This window comes from Agelaius tricolor, unplaced genomic scaffold (assembly GCF_023055355.1).
Source record: "Agelaius tricolor isolate 1412-34295 unplaced genomic scaffold, bAgeTri1.0.p SCAF_3, whole genome shotgun sequence".
NCBI classification, from domain to species: Eukaryota; Metazoa; Chordata; class Aves; order Passeriformes; family Icteridae; genus Agelaius; species Agelaius tricolor.
The window spans coordinates 62,562,219-62,577,291 of record NW_027269263.1 but is presented as its reverse complement, the minus strand read 5'-3'; the positions used below and the strand labels follow the sequence as shown (position 1 = coordinate 62,577,291).

The following is a 15,073-nucleotide window of genomic DNA, read 5'->3' as shown; positions in this document are numbered from 1 at the left end:
AGGTAACTGATAACCAATATGGATGGATATGGATGCAATGGTGTGTGACTCTCACACTTGCATCCATCAGGCACTGCACTATCAGTGCTGACCCTCTGATGGCTCTGCAGGGAGATGCTTCCTCTGGGGAGGAGTATTTGTTAGCTTACTTGCAGTTTGATAGCACTGATATGTAAAATTATTTAAGAGAAAGCAAGGAAGTATGAAGTGTTGTCTGCAGAGACTCAGAAGCTCTGTACACTGCTTTAATCACATGGACTGTCATACCTGTGAGAGTTGTCAAGGGCAAGACTGATTCATTATCCATATCATCTGCTGCCTGGATAAAACCATGGGAAGAAGGAACAATAAGCACAGTCTCATCATCTATTGTAGGCTGATCAACTTGTTCTTCTATTGTTGGGGAACCCAGGTCCTGCACAACACAGAACAGGCCATGAGAGTGTATTCCTGGTAGCATAAATAAAAACCTGCATTGCTCAGCCATACTCCACTCTGAATGAATTTTATCTCATTAAATTGAAATGTCACCACCTGAGATAGTTTATTTCAGCATTTCCAGGGCATGTTATCTTTGTGCAGGCACCCAAAAACAAGATGAGAAAAAATTTACCCTGTTAAGCAATGTGGAGAGGAAGGGAGACACTGCAAGGTGGTGTTCCCTTGCAAGTCAAGTATTAAGTCTGAAGAGGAATAATTAGGCTTTTCCACTACTTTCTGTCTAGATGCTCTGAGACTGAAGCATTACCATTATAGCACTTACCTGCTCCACAAACCCAACAGCTTTACCTTAAGTTTCACAACTCCTGCTGTTAAGTTTTAACTGACACTGAACACAGAGCTCAAAAGACCCCCTTTATTTACTGTGCCTTGCTTGGTCTGTCACTGGCTGGAATTTGGCTCCAGACATTTTTTTGCTGAACCTAATGGTACCATAAGATTGGCAACACATAGATTCCTTCCAGGTACAATTATCAATACCCTCATTCTCTTCCAGCCCTGCCACTGCTGCTGCTCCTGCCTCTTCCCTGGCTCCTGTGGTACTGCAATGGCAGCAACACATCTGGCTGACTCACAGCACACTCCTGGTTCCACAAGTGCAGTGAAAAGTCATCCCACACATTACTGCCAGAACCAGCAGAGGTATATGGATTCCAGTTTTTGTGCATAACATGCATAAGGTTTGCTCAAACTTCAGGAATCCCTGATGTAAAATGCTAGCAACTGCTGCTGCCACAATGGAAGGTATCTGGATTTATCACAGTTTTCAGAGGTTACAGCCCTCTGTGCTTGAGAAAATCCTGATCTTCCTCCACCTTGTTTTTTTTGTAGGAAAACCTGTTTCCCTACATAACTGCACAGTGTTTTTGCAAAGGCAGCTGTCTGAAAACCCCTTCCTTTTCTCCTGCTGGAGAGGAGCTGACAAGCAGTGAACTGCACAAGGTGCCATGCACAAGGGCATGGTGTGCCTGAACTGCAGGAGCAGCTCTCAGCAGAGCACACAGCTCTGCCCATCAGCAGCACTGGGCTGCAAGGCCTGAAACTGGGAAGAGGAGGCGTGAAAAACCAAAGAAGCCATTGTGGCAAATGGGCACCTTTCCCAGGCAGAAATAATAAAACCCTGCAGCATGACTGCCTGCCTCCCACTACCCACCCACAGTGACAATACAACCCTGGCAAGCTCATAAAAATAACACTGACTTAAAGAAAACAAAATGTAGGCATGTTTTTCTGGAGTAACTTTTCACTGAGAATTACTCACAGACAGTTCACTATTTCCTGGAATTTAAGTACACATGTCAAACTTGAATCTGACTTGAAGAGTAAGGCAAATTAGAATTACAAATTCAGTTTGTTTTTCTGTATAGAAAAAAAAAAGTTTAGTTTTACATTCTGCTAGCCATGAGCAATTTGTTCAAAGTTAACTAGGAACTAGGTTAATATCAAAAGTTTGTTAATTCTACCTCAAGAAGCTTAAGTTATAAAATGAGAATAGAAAGCTGATGACCTGCCTCAAATGTTGAAAATCTTATCACAATTACGTCAACCATGACACAGAAAGAGGAAAATGGAAGAATAATCCCCATCTTCTGATCTATTCAGGATTCAGATGCTTCTGTAGTAGCAAACTTGAGATGTACAAAGATTCTCCCTTTTGTAAGAGCATAACAGGTATGCACTGTCTATTAGAAGCTTCTTCAAAGACAAGGCCAAAGCATATTAATGATGGATTTTCAAGGCTGACAAAGCAGAAATGCAGCTACTGTAGAGAACAGTGTTCTAAAAAACAGCAAGGGGTGTTTCATTCTAACTCATCTTTTCCCAAATTCCAACCTAATCAAACCCCTAAAGGAAGAGGAATTTTGTACTGACTAAAGAGTGTTATCTTCTTTTTAGCACCTCTGTTTTCTGTGACTTAGTCATTTTCATAATTCCAGCAACTGAAAGAAACAATCCAAATAGCTGTAATCATTTGGATAAACTCATTTCTGCATCTCAGGTGTTGGAGATGAATAAATCTGAGGCCAGAGAGAGAAATAGCTTAATGTTTCAAATTCCCATTTAACAGATACTTGACTGGAGCAGGATGTTTAACAGAAGTCCTCAAAACTGAAAACTGAGGTACATCTTGAATGATGTCATTAGACTCATAAAGCAAACCCCAAATACTCTAGCTCTCCTCCCTTGCTCAACCTATCTGTTGATGCAGGTGTGTTGGACAATTCACAGCCCAGTTTAAAGCAACAGCACCAAGCAGGAATCACCTGAAGGCACCTGTTGAGTGCCACCAATGTTCCAGCTTTCCACTGTCACCATGCAGAAGAATCCTGAGTGGTGAAACAACTCTACAGCTAGTGAGGTGCTCAGTGCTCCAGATGAAGTCAAATATAAGCCTTGGTACCCAATGAAATGCTGCTGTGTTCACACTTGTAACACACTAACGAAGCTCAAGGGTAGAGGACCTCAGCAAATACTTGTGATACAGAATCACAGAATTGTTTGGATGGGAAGGGACCTTGAAGATCATTCCAGGCCCCATCCAATCTAGCCTTGAACACTTCCTGAGATGAGGCAGCCCTCAGCTCCTCTGGGCAACCTGCTCCAGTGCCTCACCACTCTCACAGGAAAGAATTTTCTCCTAATGCCTCATCTAAACCTACACTCTTAGTTTGAAGCCATTCCCCCTTGTCCTGTCACTATATCTCTTATGAATAATCTCTCTTAATCTTTCTCCCTTCAGCTACCAATATAAATGAAATCACTGAGATATTTCAGACCAATAGCTTAACATCAAGGCCACAGACTCAATGAAATAATTCTCCAGAATTGCAGAAATGGGGAAAACACCAAGTATTATGCCCTCCCTTACCTCAGTAACGTAAGTGCTGGGTAAACCAGAGTGAGAATCCTCATTCTGTTTCAGGCTAGCATCAGCAATCTCCTCCTCTGTTCTTACCATAACTCCATCCATCAGTTCTCTACTATTCCTGCTGCTAAATTTGGAAGCATCATCTTCGTTGTAGGCTGACTGCTCTTCGTCACTCAGCTTGGACTGATGGATATCATGTGGGAAAGTATTTGTTCCTAGGGTGTCTGGAGGATCTGTCAGGTCAGCTGCCTGAATGTCTGCATCCACAGTCAGCTCTGTCTGGGTGACAGAGGAGGAGATGTCTTCAGCAGCAACGGTGCGGATTATGACACTCGGCGTGTGGCACTGCACTGTGACGTTGTCACTTGTGTTTAACAAATGCTCTGGCTGTCAGCAGCATTTGCAAAAAAGAGACAAACAAAACCCCAAACAAGGTCAGAGACTTTCCTGTTACTATCTACAAATCTTTCAAGCAAATACAAGCAAAAAGATTCCAATTGCTAAAAAGATTCCAATTGCTAAGTGCAGTTTAGAGTTTCATATATACAGTATGTCAGCCCAGATCATCTGTTGACTTTGCCTACTCCTAAAGGATAACTCTGTAGACTCAATGTGGTGTCATGTGTTCTTTAAGTCACAAATAAAGTAAACACATAATAATATGAAAGAAGCAACCATTCAGGTGAGGATCACTGTAGATTCAAAAGGGTTTGAAAGTGTTTTTTCCACTGAATTTTTCATCATTTTGTGATTCAATCTCCAATTTGCTTCCCCTTCCCTCCCTCTAGCAAAAAGCAATACTTGTCACTACTATCCAAGTGTTGTGGACCACATCTATTAGTGAGAGTAACTGAAAACATCACAAAACAACAAGACTTGGTTTTGCTGGGGACCAAGCCACTAAATGGAGACATTCTGTTCAGAACTTCCTCACTAAGCTAAGTTCTGAAGCAACCTGAGGTTGTTTTTTAAAAACAATACACAATTCTTTAAAAACAATACACCTAATTCTCAGTCTTCTTTAAGCAAAGTAACATTGTTATGACTTAGGAGCTGCTTTGCAAGTTTTAACAGGCATGTGCAGGGCCCTGCATGACAATGTTCCCCTTGCCCAGTGCCCGCTGTCCCCACCCAGAGCTCTCACAGATAAGGCGTGAACGATGATCTGCTCCGGGGAGGCCGGAGCTGCCGCGGCCGTCAGGGTCATGGTGGGACTCGTTGTCAGCGTTAAAGGGAGCCCTTGGCTCGAGCTTGTCTGCAGTAAGTAGGTACCTGGTGTCCCAGTCGGCTGGAGGTGGAAAGACTACAAAGACAACACAGGTTTAATACCCAAATGCAGTGCCCTGGACATACTGGAGCATTTTGGTTTACATGACCCAGCCTAACTGTAACTCCCCTGGAAAATCATCACAGCAATCCAATCCCTTCTGCACTGACTGCTGCACTGCACTCAAAAAGCAGAAAACAACTCAGCTGTAGCCTTAGGCTACCAAGGCAAGTATTTATTAAGGGCAGGAGCCAGCAGGTCTGAAATATGCTGTACATCAGCAGGTAAAAAAGGAACAAATTCAACTTACTTTCACATTGAGATGGAAGAGAAACTGTGCTACAAATTACAGGACAATGGAACTGCAACGATCTTTACTTGCTGGGAGCTTTCTCTGGCTCCTCTATGTCAGATTTCAACAATGAAAAAAATCCAAGCACAAAGGAAAACTTTGTAGCATTGATGCAAATTTAAAGCATTTAACTATAATTCACAGTTTACTCAGCAGCCCTAATGGATTACTCTCAGAAATAAGTTTTAGAACTCTTCTTCTTTCTACTTGAAAACCTTCCCCTTTTTTTTCTTTTTCTTTTTTTTTTTTTTTTGAAATGCACACTTCTATAGTCTAAGAAGTAGCTGGGTTGAAAAGAAAAAGCCACAGTAACAAACACCAGTTACTTACTGGAAGAATCTCAAAGGTCTGTAGGGTTCCACTGTTCAGTGTTATTGTCTCAGAGTCAACAGTAGCAGCAGGGGAATCGGTTGAGGCTGCAAAAGAAAGGAAAAAAAAAAGAAAAGTATGTAAAGCAGAATGTTCAGGCCTGCAGAGAGCATAACACACTATAATTAATACATGGCAGGGTACTGTTAATTCCCCTAAGAGGAAAAAGAAAACTGGCTGCAGTCCTAATGACAAGGTTCTCTAATTGGTACCCAAGATACAATTCTATTTAAAGAGAGCATTCTACAATCCATAAGAGGAAAAGAAAGTAAATATGGGTTTAGCACACAGAGATAAAAGCAGAAAATAAAGTTTCTAACATGATTTAATTACTTTTTGTTATGAGATTTGCAAGAGGTTCTAATGTAAGGATACCCTTTGGTGTAATAATATCCTTTGGATCATGTACTGCTGGTTTTAAACCAGTATCAGGCTTAATATTGTTGTGTTTCCCACAGATCTCTTTTTCTTTTTTTGTATTTTTTAATCTTTTCCGCCCTCCACAGTATGTCCACCCCTGCTGAAAGTTCAGATGCTTTACAGATATTTGCCTATCCTGTGTGTTATGACTGCAGTATAAAAGCTGTAAGTATTCTTACTACAACTATGTAATTATTTATGCAATTAGCTCCACTAATTCTAAAAGTAGTGAAGAGAAGCACTGGAAACAGTTGATGTAGGTATTTTAAGATCACCAGGTCCAAACAACTCGTACTCAAAACTTTGTAACCATAATTACAATTTCTACTTACTCTTAAAAAAAAAAACCCACAGGTTCCAGGAAGCTGAAACCAAATTAATACTCTGTCTGGGGTTTTCCAGTAATTTCCTAAATACCAAAAGGGGAAAAGATCTACAAGATGATAACAGTGACCCAAGGAATGGAAACTTTGCCATCTCAGACTCCATGGCTGCAAAATACAGTAATTTTGGTCTCTTAGGAAGATAAAAGCTCAGTTTTGAAGCTATTATTGTTGTAGTGGCGTGTTCAAGGTTTCCTGCTGCAGGTTTCCTGGTACTCAGTAGCAGAGAGCTGTGAAGTGTGGCCTGTCAGTCACCCAGCCAGTATATTCATAAAACCCCAGGAATTGCCCCTTTGAAACCTTGAGCCTTCCACCAAATGCAGCTGGAAGTGGGTAATAGGTTCAGCTCCCATGGGACTGTGAAACACACAATACAAAATTCCCTGTGATTACACAACCAGAAATTCTTCAGAAAAGCAGACTAAAATGGGGGAAAAGGCTTGTTAGGCAGACATGGGCAAGTGAAGTCACAAACAACCATCACAGGATTCAATTCAGAGATGACTAAAGGTTCCAGGATCCCAGCCCATCTTGCCTGCTCATCAGCTTGGATCAAGCTTCACTCAAAGTCTGAGACTACTGACATTACTATGACAGACAAAAAGTTCTTGGCTTGGTGTCATCTGTCATTCTAATTAGAAAATAAACCACATAAAATGAAGCTATCACTTAATAAACAGATTAAGATAGATTGATCTACTAAAATTATAAACAGAAAATTGTCTGCCAAATGCCTATTGAGGCATAGTCTGAAGAATCAGTTTGTAGACTGATCAGCTTAGCTCAGAGCAGGGCTATGGGTCCAATCCCTGTATGGCCCACTCATTTAAGATCTGGGACTCCATGATCCACATGGATCCTTTCCAATTCAGAATATTCTGTAACTAATTTGGTAATCAGCAAGACCAAAGCACTAAATTTTCCTAGTAAAATTTACAAATGACAAATGGTACAAAATAATATACAGTGCAGATGACAGACTGCATGTGACTGGAGTTACTTAATAAGATTAGTTACAAAATCAAGCAGTAAGAACTACACTCAGAGCAGATCTGGTAATCAATGTTAGATAATGAGCAAAGTTCATCCTTAAGAGCATGGGAAGCATCAACTTTAAAAAAAATACAGTGGTTCAGCAGAACACTGGCTGTTGGTGGCACTTAGCAGCTAACATTTTCCAGAGTGTTTGTGACTAGAAATAATTGCATAATAAAGGGCTAGGAAAACACACTTATACCTTCCCCTCAGTGCCCTGCATCAGAGTTTAGGGACAGCAATCTGTGTAGCTTACAAAAGGAGAACTTGTACATGATGCTCACTGCTCTGCACCACAGTGACCAGAAACAACTAAAGGAATGAACATACACTATCTTCATTAAGAGGTTTGTGCACTGAAGGCTTTTCAAAGAACAGGTTATGTGGCAAACTCCTGTGTGCACACACACCAACAGACACCTACAACACCTGGGTCCAGGTGCTCCAATTGTAGCTTCTTGGAACTACAGCCCCAGCAATATCTACATTTGCCTAACAAAGTCAGAAACAGGTAAAGAGAACACAGAAATGTTTGATCTGAAGTTATGGCATGACCAAGGGAGAATGAATACAACTCTTTCAGACATGCCCACTCCTCCTTCACCAGCTCAGCAGAAGCAAGTGCCAGGTTTCATGTGAGTGGTTTGTTTCAGTACTTACAGACATGGGTGATCTGCACAGGGATCTGCAGAGCTGCCATGGGGCTGGGGGCGCTGCCCGTGCTCTCCTCCAGGCGAGCCACGCGGATCTGCACGTGCTGCACCCCCGAGCTGGAGTTGCTGCTTGCTAAGCCACTGCCACATTTGTTCTCTGCAAGCTGGTGCCCTGGATTGTTTTTCTGGTTCTCGTGGAGCTGTTTAAGACCCTTTATCAGCACTGAGAGAAAAAACACTCATGCTAAAGCAGGTTGAACAAGCACATTTGAAATGCTGAAATTGGTGATTTACCCAAGATGAAAAGAGCAAACAAAATCCTACAGAATCTGGAACTTAAGCAATCTCCAGAGATACAGAAACTAGAAATTTAGCACATCCATAGACCATTTATAGCCAACTACAGCAGTGAGCTAGATTTCCTCATGGAACCCAGGCACTTCACGATGCTTGGGGGAAAAAAAAAACACATAGCCCATAAAATTTTGGAACTCTCTAGAATGATGCATGATATATCCCCAAGCTACAATCAAGTGCAAGTATCACTAGCTGTGTAATGCTGCTACCAGAAGTAAATCCTCCAATCTCCTACAACATGGAAGCAGATTTGTTCAAGAGCTTGACAGAAATGTCACTGAAAATGGGGAGCAAGAGAGAATGAATCCCACAGTGGTTATATCACAATTCTTCACCTGTGCTTGAGGAGGCCCACTGCTCCAACAGAACCACCCACCCTCCTTCTCTATAATTGCTTTGGGAGCAGCTGATTTAACAGCAGGTCACAAAACCTGAGGCCTCAGCTTTTCTAGAATTCATTACAGAAACTGCCTAAACATCTCCCCTTTGTCAGGGGAAAGAGAGCAGAGCCTGTTGATTCAGTGCTGCATTTATCTATGAATTATTTGCTACAACAACTGCCTATTAATGTGTGGTAACACGGGCTCTCCTCCCAGCTGCAGCCTTGAGGCAGGACTAATACCTAACCACACTGTCAACCACAGCACAAGTGTGCATTAAATTACATCTTTCATTAATTATGACATGACTAATCTCTCTGATTTTTTTCCTCTCCCCAAGTAAGACAAAGGGAGGTCTGAAGGTCACAAACAACCCTTTGCCTTAGGCACTAGTTTCTCCAAGCCAGAATGGCAAAATGGTATGAAATATATTTGGGGGAGCTTTATACTCCTGATTGCTCCCCTCCTCTCACTGCAGATAGTAGTAGATCTACTTTCTGTCTACAGCTAAGGCTCAGCACCTGACACAGATTACATTTTAACATAGTAAAGGCAACACATCTAACCTGATGCCATAGTTGGGCTGCAGATACATATCCTCTTCCACCTGAAGAGGTCACTGCCCTCCATACCAAAGATCAGCATCATCTGAGATCTGCCAGCTGAGCTGCTGAGATACATACTCTCACTTTAGCCAAACTGAGAAGGAATGGCAAAGTCTGTCTAGCTGTACATGTCAGCTTGGCTTGTTTGACTGAAACACTTAAGGATTGCTTGTAGGAGCAATTCAGCCAGCAGATCCAAGGGGCCAGTAACTACCAGCAAAGGAGCAATGTGCTCTTTGGCCAGCAATGCTGTAAGCAGACAATAAAATGCAGCCTTATTTCTTTGACATATGTGAAAGAAGCTTTCAGAAGAGAAGTGTGCAAGCAGTACATTACCAGGGAATGAAACATCTTTGTGGTTTGCAATCTGTCTTTTAATGGTCCACCATTTACTCCGAAGCCACTGTGGGGAGCGGACACTACTCCATCCCTCAGCCAGCAAGTCCCAATTGATGTCATTTTCATCAGACACTTCAAGTTCCGCTATCCTGGCAGGACACAGAACACATGGAGCTGTCAGAAAGGGCCCCCCGGGCGGCAGCGGTGTCGCACGCGTCCGGCCGTGTCACACGAAACAGCGCAGAACGACATGCTAGTGACCAGCCCACCAGAGCTCAGGAATCGACACAGGCTTCCAAGGCTCCACGCTGCCAGAGGTCAAGCAGAATCATAAACAACAGAAGATGGACTAGACCTGTTAGATGATCCAGTCCATCTCCTTGCCATGCAGGATTATTCTCCTTATTTACTTCTACATTAGGTCTTAGATCGGATTATTGTGAAGCATTCCAAGTGGTGGTACTTGCATCTTTGCTTTTTGAAAAAACAGTCCCCAAACACATCTCCAAAGCAGGAAATACTTCCTGAGATTCACTCTGAACATTCACTTAATTAATTTCATGTTATGATATTTACTTGTTTTCTTCTAAGTAACAACCATCCGTCCTTAACACAGATTTTTGCCTTCTCTCAGATGCTTCTTAGCCAAAGTAGATGAAGTTAACTACAGCATTAAACACTTCCTCATAAATCAATCCCACCAGGCTCTCCAGATAAGGGACAGTCTTCTCTACCAGAATCTGTTTGAAATCACTAAAAATCTCTGACTTGCCCTTATCTGTACATAATGAAAGAGAAGTGAATAGTGAGGGGAAAATATTTTTGTGGAAGTTAAGAAAAGTCCTCTTCACAAATAAGGCAAGAGCACTCTTGCTAGCTAAAGAAAGAAAGAAGTAAAAATGAAAAAAAAACCAAATGACCAAAACCAACCCTGTAGGATAAGTAAAGGATATCTGGACAGACCAAACCAGAAATACTAAGAAATATACCCAGCACATTCTGAAATGTGGAATCAGGCTCCTCATTTTGAGTTTATGTCAAACAGCTTCAGTAAATTTGTTAATACTACTTTTTAAGTAATCCTTAAGATTCCCTGGATGTCTTGGCTTTTTATTCCCACCCAACCCATGAAAATCCACTGGCTAAAAAGCTTGAGTTAAAGGCATTCAAAATGGGAGGAGGACTGGAGAGAGCAAAAGATTTCCAAAGTCACTACCAGGCTACCAGTTCAAATGTAGTCAGAGATGCTGATATCCAATCAGTGTTTGTTGGCCTACATGAAATTAATTTGCAGTCTCAGTTTAGCTCTTTGTAGACAAGATGTCCACATCACAGAAACCACCACCACACTTGACCCTTGTTGGTCATCTCAGCAGAGAGGCCAAGGACTGAACGGGCAGGGAGACTGAGCTACCCTCCAGTAAAGGGTTAAAGCGCATCGGTGGGGCAACGTGTGGGAAGCTTGCACGGTTTGCTGCCTGTGCTGTACCTTTTCTGTGGAATAAAGAAGACTTCAGTCTCCAGGGTTTTCAATCTGACACCTTTCACGAACACTAACATTCACTAAAAAAACAAAAAACAAAAAATATGTTCAATAATAAATCTCTGGGAACTGTAAACACAGCAGTGATTTTTGGAAGGTTCTAGAATTTTCAGTGTCTAGGAAACCAGCAAAATGGACCCCAAGGGAATCCTGCTAGCAACACATATTACAAACCTTTAAAAGTAACTAAAATAACAAACCTCAAGATCAGATTTATTTCATCCTCCTTGGTCCACTCGGTGCCTCCACTCTGTTTCCAGTTGAGATAGTTGAGCCATTTCGAGCGGCACTGCTTCTCCGAGCGCGTCCCGACCCGCTCCGCCACTGCAGCCCAGGACACACCTTGTGTGACAATGTCACCTGGCTCTGTGCTTGTCAGCTCATGCACTACTTCTGCCAGTCTCTTCTCTTCTTTCTCTGTCCACTTTCCTGAAAGAGAGAGAAGCCCTGCACCTTAAGCAGCAGCACATACCCTCTGTTCTGATCCATAACATGCCAGCAGATATTTAACTGCCATGTCCAACACCTTATTCCAGATGCAAATATTAACTTGTGAAGATGGAATGTTCTTAATTACTAACAATTTATATTATATCCATTCTTGATTAGCAAATCAACAATTCCATTTTTCTGCTGCTGAATTTCTCTTTTTTCTTCCTCTCACAGATGAATAAGGCCACACAGAGCTTGTCCAAATAGTGATCAGAGCAAACTGATCCAAGCTATCTGAACTGTATTAGCTGGAGTGAATTAACCATGCAACAATTTGGTGCACATTATTCACATGAGGTCTGGCTGAATTTTCCTTTATATTTGAATATATACATTACAAAATAAACAGCACTTTACTCCTGAAGTGCCTCTGTCTCTCTCTTGACACCAAACACACCGTGTAAGTCTATAAGCATTAAACACAAGGGACAGAATTTTAACCAGAATATCCATTTCTGACACAGCATTTACCTCACCTGTGTTGCAGGTATCCTTCATCAGTCTACACCGATCCTTTACAGATGAAGCACTTCTCCCCAGGGCAGCTCCTATTGTGGCCCAATCATTACCATGCTTTACTCTCAGCCTACAGAGAAACATGCTCATTAGCACTATATCCAGTTAGGAAATCACCAAAATAACAAATATTTGCTAATAAAAACAGGATGAATGTGCAGTTTACAGGCTTAAAGAGAGAATGGGGAAATCACTTTGCTACTTTACTATTAGTATTTTCTGCTACTTTTTCATATGTTTTTCTAGAAGCCTTTTGGACCAGCTGAGCCACAAGATACATATGAAATGCATAGTATCAATCAAGATACATATAAAATGCACATTATCTGTCTTGCAGGAAGATTGTGAGGCTTAATGAGTGTGTTAAACACAATATGAATGTTTATCTAAACAGCTGATTTCCATTCTACACAGGTTCCTCAATGATTTTCAGGTGGTGCAGAGAGCACTTGAGACATTTCAGTAATGCCCAATGAAACCCCAGGCATTCTACAATTTAAATTAAGCCAAACCCTGCATAATCATGTTCATCATTTTAGCAATCATCTCCCTCCTTCACATGACAGCAGGCTGCTTAAAATGTTGATCCATGAGTAGTTCTGACACATCTGGAACCACAGGCCCCTCATGAACAACACAAAGCAGCTCAATTGATCCAAACAGATCCATCAATGGAATGCAATATGCTCCTTTCCTCCTTTCAGTCCAACAGTTTCTTCCAACTGCTCAACCCTGGAAATGTGCAGGAGGGGATAAAGTCTTCAGCCCCATCTCCTTTATCTATCAGGTTCATAGTCAAAATTAGGCTTTTTGAGCTGATAATTTATGTATCTGTAAGACTTCCTAGGGGAGATTCTACTCTTGACCTGCCACTTCCTTCAGGAATAACCTTTGCTCAAATTTCGTAAAGAAAAGGAACTTCTGTTTCTCATAACCACAAATATTGACTGTGCTTGCAAAAATCTGAAACTTTCCTAGTTACGACAGAAGCCTTGCTTTAGAACTTTGTTGCATATTGTTAGGTCCTGAACATACATTAGAAAAAAAAATAAAAGAATCCAAATGTAGTTTCATTTTTCTTTAGATAGTAACCACTACTTTTGGGTAGTGTTGGAGCAGTCAAATTTATTTGTAACTCTTCATTGATTTCATATAAGGAAACCTTTAAAAATGGATCAAGCTACTACATATAAACAAGAAAGAGTGATCTTGTTCATAAGATAACTTACTCTTTAAGCTTTTCAATTTCCTCAGGAGTATACCTAAGCAACAGGTAAATAAAAAGACATTATTTTAAACAGAAAGCATACAGCATAAATATCATTATTTTACTAACCACACAGCACACATTTAGCTACAAGAAGATATTAAGGAACTTCAGCTGTAAGATACATTCTGACTGAATACTTCAGAAGAATGTGAGGAACAAATGTCACCTCCCACATTAGTGCATTTCTAAGGTTAACTGGTAAAGGATTCCTCTCATTTGTCAGAAAAATTCCTCATTCTCCGTGATCTTACTCCCATGAACAGAATTAGAATTTTCTGCATTAGTCTTTCAAATAAACAGCTTCTTCCTTACTGTCCCAATTCACTGTAAGCATAAAGCTGACTTTCCATCAAAAAAGTATATCAGCACTGAGAAGATATTTTTAATTTTAAACTACCTTCAAAAAGTAAAATATAATATCCTTTCTGGATAGCACTGGATCACTGCTTTAAAAAATGGCAAGCAAGGGCATGAGGGGTGAAGATCAATTACTTCCAGGTCACAGCTCTAGAAAAAGTTACATCTCAGTAGATCTATCTTTGTGTCCAAGTCCTGTCATCATATCAGAATCTGTTATTCACCTCTGCTTTGGGTTGTTTGTCTGTTCTTTAAAGCTGTCATTGAATACCATCAATTGAACACAACTATTGCCAAGGATGATCTATCAGGATTGAGCAGAGGTGGCATATTAGCAAGATCTAGGTCTGCTTGGCTAAAATTTTCTGTCTCACATAGAACATGTCAAGCATAAATACATGACCCTAGTCATACCAATAAAACCATGCAGCATTAGAGGGTTTCATACTTTCCAACATGGTTTCTGTCATCATACATGCGAAGAACTCTTCTATAGACAGCAAAGAGAGGCCGATTCAGACCCCAAGCTATTGTCCTGTAGAAATCTTTTCTTTCATCTTTTGACATTTCAAATATAATTTCAGTGGCATCTTTTATTCCACGGGCCTAGAACAAAGCATTTAAAAAAAAAAAAAAACAAACAAAAACAAAAACCACAAACAAAACACCTTAGATAAAGTCTCCTAGGAATCAAGAAGTAGAACACAAGAACTGAAGCCATTATGCAACTTTCTGTGTATCACAAATACTACAGTCCAAAAGTAAAACTGAGTATTTATGGATTAGCTCCCTCAAATACAAACCCTTGAACACTAGGTTTTGTTGTTTTGGTTTTTTCACATTAGAGTCCAGGGAGACACAGAAATTCTAACACCTATCCACATATAATAAAAAAAAATTTGTCCAATGTATATTTTAAGATCAAAAATTGAACCATCATATAGAACATGATGGAATATGTACTGTGGTGAAATTAGTCTGGGGCCATACAAGGGAAGGCTGTCAAACAGTGCTATATTGATTTATTACATAATTTTAGCTATTCCTTATGCAAAAGTGATTTCTTTCAATCAAACTACTCTTCTTGTTCTGATAGAAACTCAAATCCAATAGAAAAACACTGCAAAGAAGCATACCAGTAAAGCTTAACTTCAGCTTAAACTAAGAATCACTACATTTCAATTATTCAAAGCAGTACAAGAAAGCCAATAAATGGGAAAAGAATGAATCAAATGGTTTATCAGTAACTCAGAAAAGTTATTTAGCTAGCTTAAAAAAAGCTTCACTAGATTTAAAAGGTAGTATTACCCATGAATGATTTTGTGGCAGAAACTCTAATAGGTGTGTGGGCAGACATACTCTCTT

General features: G+C 40.6%; 1 protein-coding gene across 3 annotated transcripts in view; it reads right to left on the bottom strand.

Annotated features, from left to right (window-relative positions):
- The window catches only part of DMTF1 (cyclin D binding myb like transcription factor 1), a 29,003-nt gene that overhangs the window by 1,617 nt on the left and 12,313 nt on the right, over positions 1-15,073 (bottom strand). Inside the window, exons 7-16 of one of the 3 annotated variants that reach the window (XM_071424049.1) lie at positions 14,157-14,314; positions 13,311-13,343; positions 12,042-12,151; positions 11,274-11,502; positions 9,528-9,679; positions 7,857-8,072; positions 5,320-5,405; positions 4,515-4,673; positions 3,371-3,757; positions 268-415 (exon numbers count right to left, since the gene is read on the bottom strand). In XM_071424049.1, coding sequence (XP_071280150.1) covers positions 268-415; positions 3,371-3,757; positions 4,515-4,673; positions 5,320-5,405; positions 7,857-8,072; positions 9,528-9,679; positions 11,274-11,502; positions 12,042-12,151; positions 13,311-13,343; positions 14,157-14,314 — 1,678 coding nt within the window. The remainder of the gene's footprint in view (positions 1-267; positions 416-3,370; positions 3,758-4,514; positions 4,674-5,319; positions 5,406-7,856; positions 8,073-9,527; positions 9,680-11,273; positions 11,503-12,041; positions 12,152-13,310; positions 13,344-14,156; positions 14,315-15,073) is intronic. The other 2 variants (XM_071424048.1, XM_071424050.1) reach the window with 2 other exon arrangements.